Here is an 11233-nt window from a genome sequence, read left to right as displayed (position 1 = left end):
CAGCAGCCGTTCAGAGTGCAATCCAGTGCTACCGTGTCATCTATGATGAGAAAAAAAGAGCTACTGCCCAGACATCACTGGATCATTTTTTCAAGAGGGTGGATAGAATGGAATCCAGCAAGGAACCAGAACCTGTGCCATCAACGTCAGGCGAGAGTGAAAGTGCAGCTTGCCCTCCGTCTCCTGTTGCTGACGACCCTTCAGCTCTACCATCTCCCACCTCCTCTCCGTCCTCCCGTCAGTAACTCTTCTTGCCTGTTCACTCGATGCCAGCCCCTGGATGCCAGCTGTTGTACTGTACTGTACTACTGTACTTTTCAAGGTACTGTAAGATTAAAATTGTTTTATTTTTTGTGTTTGTTTTTTAAGTATTATTTGTGTGGAAAGTATTATAAACCTATTACAGTACAGTACTATATAGCCGATTGTGGTAGTTGGGTACCTAGGCTAACTTTGTTGGACTTATAAATTGGACTTATGAACGTGCTCCTAAAACGGAACTTGTTTGTATGTAGGGGACTTACTGTATACAAAACAGATAATTTACTGGATAGGCTTTTGACAAAACTGACACTGTAAAGGAAAAAGTCAGTGAATATGAGCCCAGAACAACAGGAACCTTGCAAAGTGAAGCACAAGGAGAAGCAAAGCTGAGCAGAGCCTGGGCAGCCCCTCAGGGCCTAGGGGACAGCACCCACTGGCCTGACAGACGTGTGATTTAAGCCCCAGGAAGGGAAGGGGGCAGACACAACATGAAGAAAATTCTCCTCATTGAGGAGAACTATGAACGCACAGGTCACAGAAGCCTAAGAAATCTCACATAGGATAAACTCAAAGAAAGCCACACCTAAGGCACATCAAACCAAATTGTTGAAAAACTGTGAAAAAGGGAAAAATCGTAGAAGCAGTCAGAGGGGAAAAGTCGCAGACAGAGGAGTGGGGCTAAGGGTCCCGCAGACTCCCCAGCAGAGATGCTGCAGGCAGAGACCATGGACAGCTGAAGGGAACACATCCACCAGCAGCCTCTGCTAAGAAATGTTAGAAAACCAAATGAAACATCCCTCAGGCAGAAGGAAAATGACCAGGATGCACACACAGGAGGGCAGGGGGCTGGAAACTGTAAGCCCGTGGGCGATTGTTAAACACAGACAACCAGCTGTTTAAATGAAAAGCCACACATCGTGGTTGCAGTTGTTGGAATGATGGCTGCAAAGATTTAACAGTGAGTGAGAATACGTGGTTGTGGCTGGGCACACGCTCTCGTGGAGGGAAGACCCCACACATGACCAGCAGGGACCCATGGGGGTCCTTTCCTTCCCTTGTTGCTGTTCCAAACCATAGTTATTTTCCATTCAAAATGAGTGCTATCGGGGGGACTCTTGGTGCCTCTGGACCCGTGAGGGCCACACCCCAGGGTGCGGGTGCAAGGCCTCGGCCAGCGTGGCTCCCACAGCGGTGACGCTGCACAGGCTTCCCCTGGCATTGGTTTGGAACCCTGTCGTCCTGCTGGCTGTAGTCCAAGCCCTCCTGGAGGGACAGATGCCCAGGCCACCCCTGGTGGACCACAATCCCGCCTACCCACCCACAGCGAATGGGGTGGCAGACCTGATGGGGCTACTGGGGGCCGAGGAAGAGCCCCAGGGGAGGGGCCCAGCGGCTCAGCACTGTCAGGGCTGGGACCTGCACAGTCAGCTCAAGGACCTGTGCCTTCTTGAGAGGGCAGCGCCCCCACCTCTGTAAAGGAAAACTGGAAAAAGCAGCGTCCCCCGCACCGAGTGTGAGCACTGGAGAGAGGCCATCACCCTGTAGCCCTGGGGCCACGTGAGCGAGGACACGGCACAGCCTGAGTCAACCTTCTGAGGTCGGGTGCAATGCTGTCCACTTGGCACAGTGACCTCGGCGGGCGGGGGCTTTGAGTTCTGCTTCCTGAGGAGGCTGTGCTGGTGTGGCCTCAGCCTTTTGCCCAGTGACCCCAGTGACCTTCAGCCCTGGCTACAGACTCAGGTGCAGGAGCAGCGTGGGGCCAGCTCCAGGGAAGATCATTTCTCCAAACAGCTACAGGAAGGCCAGGCTCACAAGCTGCCCCCACTGTGGGTCAGCGTCTAGCCAGGATGCCCTTGACGCTGTTCTCTAGCTCCTGGCTCGGGCTCCCCCACTTTCGAGCTGAGGACGCATCCTCCTGGCACGGCCACCTGAGTGGCCCTGACCCCCTGCATGCGGCAGGAAGAGCTCACATTGGGATGGGGCTGAGGCCCCTGATGCCTGGTCCACACGCCATGACCCGGAATGTTCTGGCACAATAGGATTCTCTATCCCGGTGAGAACTCAGGAGCCTTTGTCTAAAGGCCACCAAGTGGCCGTGGGGTCCTTATGACCTCTGAGTGATGCCCGGCTTCCCTCCACCACCCTGGTCCATTGGGGCCCAAAGACACCCTGAGACCAGCTAGGGGGCCCTGACTCAGAGACTAGGGTTCACCAGAGCAGTTTTGGAGATGGAAACCTGTTTCTAATAAAGCAGCAGGAGGCCTGAGGATTCATAATGCCGTCTTCGTGCCCTTGTCTGGCACACACTGGCTGTGACCCCACGGTGGGGGCCGGGTGGGAAGACGAGCTGGGAGGTGGGACCCTGGGCCCAGGAGATGCCCCTGAAGGAAGGGGCTGGGTGTCTGGGACTCCCCTGTTGGGCTATGGACTCCCACAGCCTAGGAGAGGACATGTGTGCTCGCAGATGATGTTCTACAGCCAGGAGCCCCGGGACAGTTATGCTGTGACCCCAGCTCCGGGTGGGTCACTCAGGGGCTGGTGGGGGCAGCTCTCTGCGCCCAAAGCCGTAGTGATGTTCCCACAGTGATGTCCCCTGGTCTGCCGACGTTACAGAGATTAGAAAGAGCAGGACATGGTGGGAGGTTGGGGAGGAGAGCGTGGGATCTGAGATGCGTCTCTGCACTGACTAGGAGCCACTAGCCTGGTGAGTGCCCGCTCCACGCCAGGATGGGAGGTCCAGCCTGGCCCACAGCAGAAGCCGAGCACTGCCCCTCCAGCGTCTCTCCTTGGCATTAGAGTGGGGGTCTGAGGTGGGGGTGGCGCGCCTCTCCAAGTAGACAACAGGCTGCCTCTGGAGGCCTTGCAGAACCTTCCGGAACAGCTGTGCAAACTGAGCGTGGGAGGAGGTGCGTGTGCTCACATCCTCAACCCTCTCCTGGGGAACGAACGGAAACAAACAGAACCAGGGACCCTCGGGGTCGCGGGCGTGGAGACGGGAGCAACGTTCAAGTCCAGGGGTGGCCAGCACTGTGGCCTGCAGAGGGCCACGTGCCCCCATGAGACTGCCCTGCGCGCCCCACGCTGCCTGCGAGGCTGGACACGCGCAGCTGGGCCAGGGGGCCATTTGTCTTCTTTGCTTTGGACAGCTGAGGCCCAGCCCCTGGGGGGCATCAGACCAGGCCTCAGAGAAGAGCCACAGCCCTGGGCCATGTCCCACCTTGTCCTGGGCATGGTGTGGGTGGGGGAGGATGATGCTGGGGACACACCTGGACTGAGGCTCCCAAGGCCTTGGGGGACAGAAGGCGAGTGCATGGCCTGCCTTTGGGAATAACGTCCAAGGCCGCAGGTTGGCGGCAAGGCCTTTCAAGGTCCCATTCTGGCCCTCCCCTGCCCAGTGTCCCCGTGCCACCGCTGTCCACCCGGACACCAGACCTAGAATCAGGTGGAGACTCAGCCATGTGGCCTGAGTTTCTGGGAGCCGTCTATACCTGAGTGCCCCCCACCTGCCCCCGGTCTGCACAGTCCCCCGTGGTGGAGGCACCAGTGCCCCCGGCTGGGACACAGACTCAGCTGGGCTGGGTCCAGTTAGCAGGTCCTCGTCCTAAAGCACCACGAGACTCATGCCAAGTGAATAAACAAGGGCATTTCGAGGCTGCTGGGTCAAAGGTCAATGTAAATATCTTCCCAAATCCTATTTTCAAGTAGCTGAACACTTTCACCTGCACTAGTAAATCAAACTTCCTTCAAATGTGTTTTTTTTTTTTTTTTTTCCTTTTTGCGGTATGCGGGCCTCTCACTGTTGTGGCCTCTCCCGTTGCGGAGCACAGGCTCCGGATGCGCAGGCCCAGCGGCCATGGCTCACGGGCCCAGCCGCTCCGCGGCATATGGGATCCTCCCAGACCGGGGCACGAACCCGTATCCCCTGCATCGGCAGGCGGACTCTCAACCACTGCGCCAACAGGGAGGCCCTCAAATGTGTTTTTTAAGTGATATGACAATTTGCTTTTCTTTACTGCTTGCCAAAGGTGGGCTTCAGATTATCTGGACAGAAAGTGGTAGGTGGTCAGTACAGCCTGAGGGATGTCTGGAGGGTCCCTATAGGCCCAGTAGGATTTACAGCCCTGAAAGGGTCCCAGTGGTCCCAGGCTTGTAAAAGTGGCTGAAGCAGCAACTAATTAACACCCCGCAGCCTTAAGAGTGATTCTTGGTCACCGTGGTGACCACGCAGCCTAAGCAGACCCAGATTCCTGCTGAGACTGTGTGCCAGGCAGGTCCTCCAAGTTGCCTTGGGGACTGGACCCATGTTCTCCATCAGCAGAGGAAGGTGGGAGCCTATGGCTGGGCATCCTTTGACAATGGGGGAAGGTCCAGCATGAGGCAGTGTCCACACTGGTGGACACTCACAAGGATGCTTGAGCCTCTGTTTGGAGCCTCCTCCCGCAGCTCAGGATGACGGAGCCACTGGGCTGCAGTGTGCACGGGGCAGGGACAGTGCTGAGCACTCCTGGCCTCCGGGGGTGTCCCTCACTGGAGACTGTTGGGAGCAAGGGTCACCCACCAGCCAGGATTGTGCCCTCCAGCCAAGTCCAGATAGTTTACGGATAAACTGTGGTGCATCCAGACAGCGATAAAAAACGCGCTCTCAACCCATGGAAAGACACGAGGAACCCCAAATGCATATTACTAAGGAAAAAAGCCAGTCTGAAAAGGCTATATCCTGGATGATTCCAACTATATGACGTTCTAGAAAAGGCAAAACTATGGAGACAGTGAAAGGATCAGTGGTTGCCAGGGGTTAGGGGTGGGAGAAGGATGAATCCAGGGAGCACAGAGGATTTTTAGGGCAGTGAAATGAGTCTGTATGATACTATGATGGATATATGTCATTTTACATTTGTCCAAACCCATAGAATGCACAACACCAAGAGTGAACCCCAATGTAAGCTGTGGACTTTAGTTAACAGTAAAGTATCAATATTGGTTCCTTAGTTGTAATAAATGTATCACACTAACTAATGCAAGATGTTCCTGATGGGGAAACTGTGGGCGGGGGGATATGGGAACTCTATTCTCTCTGCTCAGTTTTTCTGTGAATCTAAAATTGTTCTTTAAAAGTCTATTAATTAAAAACAAAACAAAATATAACTTAAAATACTGGTAGCAAAAGCAGGTGAGCAGGTAGGGGGAGACAATCAAAGCATTTCGAGGCCACAGGGGCGGCAAGGACGGGGATTAAATTTAGACGTTCAGTTAGTTGTGTACTTGCCTGAAAGAAACACAGGGTATAACTTGCTAATTAGGAGAGGGGGAATAATGGAATGAGAAAAACCTCATAAGAGAGCTAAAAAGGGCAAAAAGAGTACACAAAGATGTGGAAATAAAATAAAATGCAAATGTACCAGCTGAGATACACGATACTTAAAGAGCATATGGGCCTCGTTGGAAAAAGAATCCTGCTCTGTGCTGTCACAGAGGCAACACCGAAGAAAAGGACACAAATCCAGACTCTGCAAAACAGGAGATTACTGTGACTTGATCCTTGGCCAACACATTTGAAAACAGATGAAATGGACAAATTCCCAGGAAAATGTCTGCCATTAAAATTGCCTCCAGGGACTTCTCTGGTGGTCCAGTGGGTAAGACTCTGCACTCCCAATGCATGGGGCCCGGGTTTGATCCCTGGTCGGCGAACTAGATAGATCCTGCATGCATGCCGCAACTAAGTCCGCAAGCCGCAACTAAGAGTCCGCAAGCCACAACTAAGAGTCTGCAAGCTGCAACTAAGAAGTCCGCGTGCCACAACTAAGAGTCCGCATGCCGCAACTAAGAGTCTGCAAGCCACAACTAAGAAGTCCGCATGCCGCAACTTAGAAGCCTGCATGCCGCAACTAAAAGATCCCGCATGCTGCAACTAAGACCTGGTACAGCCAAAATAAACAAATAAATAAATATTAAACAAAACAAAACACAACTGCCTCCAGAAAAAAACAGACCCTGCCTGTCTGGCAGCCACGAAAGGGTTGTCAGTGGCCACAGAGACCACGCCCCCTCCCCCTGGGCCAGGCAGTGATGTAGGAGAACCAACTCTGTCTTGTCTATGAGGGTGAGAGTAAAACCTGGAGCAGAATCAGACAAGGCCAGTGTGGATGGAAAACCACAAACTTCACTCACTGACAACACGAAAAACCCAAACAAAATGGTAGCAAGTTATACCCACTAACATGTTACAGTATACACAGCACGACTGAGTTGATTTATCCTAGGAAGGTAAAATTGGTTCCATTTTAGCAGTGGTAATGTAATTCACGCTAACAAATTAAGGGCAAAAAAGTGATCTTCTCACAACTGGTGGAGAAAAAACCATTTGCTAAACTTCAACACCCATTCATGACTAAAAATACCCAAAATAAAACCCATAGAACTTCCTAGTAAAGAAGAAAAAAGAGAACTTGGTAGAAATGGCCACAATAAACAACCAACCAAGCAAGCCACAGGCGGCTCCCCCAGGTGTGGGACGCCCCACTCCTGCTGCTGCCGCACCCATCATCTGGGGCGCACGGCACACGGGCCCGGACACCGACAAACAGAAAGATGGAGGCAAAACTAGCAGAACAACGAATACGCTGTAGGTCAAACCTCCATAAACAAGGCGAACAGGACGTGGAAATTTCATGTTTTCCTTGGGAACTGACACGCGGCTGCTCACCTGGAACAGGATCTGTAGGGCCCCATGAAGGATGCACATCTGCCGTCCGAGGAAGACGAAGAAGGGCACCACGAGCTCCAGGAAGTGGTTGCTGAGGGTCTCGAAGCGGTGGAACCACCATGGGGAGTGGTGCAGGAAGTAGGCCACGGGGTTGGGCACCGGCTGCGTCTGTGGGATGAAAGGAGGCCCATGAGTTGTGCCTGGAGGTGGGGACCTGCCCTCCCAGGCTCTGTTCTGTGGTGCCCGCTGGTGGCCTTTTGGGGAAGGGGGTTGCATGGGGCCACCCTGGCCGGGAGAGGTGCGGGGAAGACGGGCGGCGTGGCCCACCCTCCAGCAGCTCACACGTCACCAGGATGGGGAATGGTGGGGGGCCATGGGTCCCGACCTTCTCTATTCGCCTGGCTTCCTGTAATTCTGACACTGACCCCTTCAAGGGGACCCTGAGGGCCCCGGTAACGCAGGAGCTCAGATGCTGGGGAAGAGTCTGTGGTCAGAGCCCTGAGCAGCATGGGCACCGGCAAGCCCCCAGCGAGGGGACAGGGCACAGGTGCGGAGGCGGGACCGTGGGATGCTCACACATGGTGGATTTCCTCTTGGAGGACAGTGGAGGCTGGGGGAGTGGGTCCCGGCCCCACGTGTGTGTTCCTGGGAACGGCCTCCACACGTGTGCGGGGTGGGAGGGCACAGCAGGTCCCCGAGGCCCACATGTTGACTCAGCCGTGGTGCTGGCCGCCCAGGGCCCAGCTGATGGGCCCTGCGCCTCCAACCACAGGCCCCGTCCTCCCCACTCATGCGGCTGTCCATGCTCAGAAGGGCCAGCTGTGCTGACACTGTGTGGGGCTGGGGTGGCCCTGGTGTGGACATCCAGCATCAGTGACGGGTACTGTGTGCAGGTGGCCCTCCATGCTGAGCTGGCTGGGGCGGGACACCAGGCCGCGGCAGCCCCAGACCCGGTGGACCCGCAGCACCCACCATAAGGCTAATTGCGCCTCTGCCGTCTGTGGAGAGTGAGTCCGTGAAGGGCGCCGCGTCTGCTGTGAGGACAGGGTCGCTCCTCTCCACTCGCACCCACATGGGTGTGGACACGTGGGCTGTCGTACTCGTTGGGCTGTAACCACCCTGAGCATCTCCCTGTTATCCGGCTCTAAAGATGCTCAGGGTCACCTGAGCCCCTTCCTGCTCCAGCCCGGGGGCAGCTGCTTCTCCAGGAGCCTGGTCCCTCTGGGTGGAGACGGGTGTTAGAAACCCGGTCTGGGCATTGCTGTCTCCCTGCCCCGCATCCCTGCTGGCCTGGCTCATAAAACTGCGTTTAACTGTGCTCTCTCTCTGTCTTGGCTGCAGAGGTTCCCACTTTGTGAACGTGGAGGGCGGATCAGACACAGAGAGGCAGCCCCTTTGGGGAAGGGCATGCAGGGCTGGGGGGTGGGGGGCTCAGTGGGGGCGGGGCCCTGGGGAGACATGGGGTTGGGGGAGCAGAACTGTCGGGGCCCTTTCCGCTCAAAGGCCTGTGCTTCCTGACGCCAGATTCACCACATGACGGTTAATGCCTGAGTGGAATGAAACCACCACAGTCCTAAAACTGGAGATATTCTGGTGGTTAGCAGCAATTTCACTAACAACACAAAAAGGCAGAATCAAATCAGTTCCAAATGTTTCAGCTTTTTTAAACAACAGAGCGTTTCCTGGATACGGTGTGTACACGCATGTGTATGCGAGTGTATGTGGATGTGTGCACATGAGAGTGAGGCTGCCGGAAGGCGCCGTGGCCCCTGGACAGGTGCGTGCTGTGGACGGGCCACACTGTGGGCAGCACTGGGAATGGTGACTGAGCACAGGAGCAGCCCCTCTGTCACATCTCAGGACCCAGCTCAGGAGGCGGCCCAGCCTCGGGCGGCAGAGGGACATGTGACCCTGCACGCTCTTCAGGGCTGAAGGCCCCATGTTACCTACAGCCACAGGCAGCTGGGGGGAGCGAGGCCTTGAGGGGACCCCCCCCGCCCGCCCCCGACGTTGCCTCTCATCAACACAGGTTACGCCCACCAGACAGAGGGAAATGGGAGCCTGGGATCCCCTGCACTGCCCCCCGCCAGAGGCAGGCGGGATGTGTGCCCACTGCGTCCACTGCATATACCCATCAGCCGCTCCAGGTGGGAGGCAAGCCAGCTAGACCTTCCTTCTCTGTTCCCACCCCTTCACAGACCAGCTGAGGTTCCCCACCCACCGGGGGACCTTCTTCGCTCCCGTGGGGCTGAGAGGGCCTGGCTGGCAGCCAGCAGGGAATGCAGACTCAGAGCTGAAGCACTCCCGAAGGCTCTCCTGTTCGTCCCCCTGCCCCCCCCCCACCGACCCCCAGTCCTGGAGACGCCCAGGCGGGAGAGCCAGGCACCAGTGGGTTGGGACCCCAGTGGCCAGGGATGGGTGGGGTCTCCTGCCCATGAGACCTCTGGCCCTTGTTTTGCCCCTCCTGGGATTTCTGCTGGGCTGAGTCCCCAGACCTCCACCCTGGGACCCAGAAGTGGCCGACACAGGCAAGTGGATGAGGCAGGCATGGGGCAGGGCTCCCTGGCACTGGCGTGACGGGGCGGCTGAGGCAGTTGTTGGGGTGCAGCGTTGGCCTCCTCGCTCCGGCTCCCAGTGGGTTCAGGACACAGGCAGGAGAGAAGCGTCTGCAAGGGGCCCTCCCTCCCGCAGGGCCTCTCCAGGAGCCCAAGTGGGATCCCAGGAGGGAGGAGACTGCTGCCCGCTGCCCCGGGGAAGGAAACGAGGAAGAAGACATCCTGCTTGACAGGTGGCGCCCCAGACCCAGCAGGAACGCAGGGCCCCATGTGAGGAAAACAGGTAGTGACAGGCACGCGGGGCAAATGTGGATGAGCTGACACCACGACGCCTAACAACCTCGGGGTGATTCACAGGGAAACGATCCCAGCCTGCACCTGTGCCCCCATATCGCCGCACAGCCGCGCCACTCACCTCGTAGTGGAAGTCCATGCAGGTGAGGTCCTGCCAGCACTGGTCCCCCCGGATCTTGATCAGACCCTGCCGAAGAGACAGAGAGGAATGTGAGCCACCTCCGGAAGGACCTGCGGGAGTGACGGACCTCATGTGATGCCTGAAGCGACGTGAAAGGAAAAATCTGAACAAAGTCCAGGAAAGACATGTTTAGGGTTTCTGAGGACTAAAAGTAGCAAACACAGGGAAAAAGAAACGCTTTAAAAAAATTAATTGATTGATTGATCAATTTATTTTTTTTTGGCTGTGTTGGGTCTTTGCTGCTGCGTGTGGGCTTTCTCTAGTTGTGGCGAGCAGGGGCTACTCTTCATTGTGGTGCACGGGCTTCTCATTGCAGCGGCTTCTCTTGTTGCGGAGAACAGGCTCTAGGTGCGCGGGCTTCAGTAGTTGTGGCGTGTGGGCTCAGTAGCTGTGGCTTGTGGGCTCCAGAGAGCAGGCTCAGTAGTTGTGGTACAAGGGCTTAGTTGCTCTGTGGCATGTGGGATCTTCCTGGACCAGGGCTCGAACCCATGTCCCCCTGCATTGGCAGGTGGATTCTTAACCACTGCGCCACCAAGGAAATCCCACTCTTTGCTTTTTATAAAATCAGTTCCTCCTGTGTTTCTTTAAAACCCAGTTTTCAGACTCTGAGCATCACCATAGTAATGCACCTGTGAGGCTTTAGAAAAGGGCAAATTCGCAAAGCACATGAGCACAACCTGACTTAGACGCCAAGGAAGACGTGGGAGGGACGATGTCCCAACTGCTAAGGTGACGATGATTCAGGAGCTCCGGTGGCCTCGGTGAGAATATCCACCCACCACAGCATACGGGAGACCCCGTGCTTAGGCCACAGTACAAGGGAGAACCCAGTACTCAGGCCACAGCACATGGGAGACCCCAGTGCTCAGGCCACAGCATGCGGGAGATTCCGGTGCTCAGGCTCGGGAGGGGCTCTAGGGAACTCCTGTGCTGCCCAGTCCGCCGGGAAAGTGACTGCGGAGAGAGGGCCTCCGCAGTGCAGCCTGTGGGTGAGCTTGTCTGCAGCCCTGCCAGTCTCCCTGACGGGCAGTGGCCAGCATGGCCGGTCCACAGTGGCCAGGAGGACAGTCAGCTCACTGCCTGCCGCACTCCCCCGTTCACTTGCCCTTGGGAATCACAGTTCCATGCGATCCCTTCACGGTCAGAAGCAAACTGCTCACCAACGGGAGTAAAACCGTTGCTGGATGCACAGATTCAGCCCTAACGTCTGTCTCACGTGACAGCTGGACTGGA

At 56.2% G+C, this 11233-nt stretch overlaps 1 protein-coding gene across 2 annotated transcripts in view; it reads right to left on the bottom strand.

Moving 5' to 3' along the window:
- LMF1 (lipase maturation factor 1) overlaps positions 1-11233 on the bottom strand; it is a 90087-nt gene that overhangs the window by 8798 nt on the left and 70056 nt on the right. For both annotated transcript variants that reach the window (XM_060119891.1, XM_060119890.1), the window contains 2 exons: positions 9941-10006; positions 6971-7138 (listed from right to left, as the gene is read on the bottom strand). In XM_060119891.1, coding sequence (XP_059975874.1) covers positions 6971-7138; positions 9941-10006 — 234 coding nt within the window. The remainder of the gene's footprint in view (positions 1-6970; positions 7139-9940; positions 10007-11233) is intronic.

Source organism: Mesoplodon densirostris, chromosome 16 (assembly GCF_025265405.1).
Source record: "Mesoplodon densirostris isolate mMesDen1 chromosome 16, mMesDen1 primary haplotype, whole genome shotgun sequence".
NCBI classification, from domain to species: Eukaryota; Metazoa; Chordata; class Mammalia; order Artiodactyla; family Ziphiidae; genus Mesoplodon; species Mesoplodon densirostris.
The sequence above is the reverse complement of the archived record's forward strand: the minus strand, read 5'-3'. Positions and strand labels throughout refer to the sequence as shown.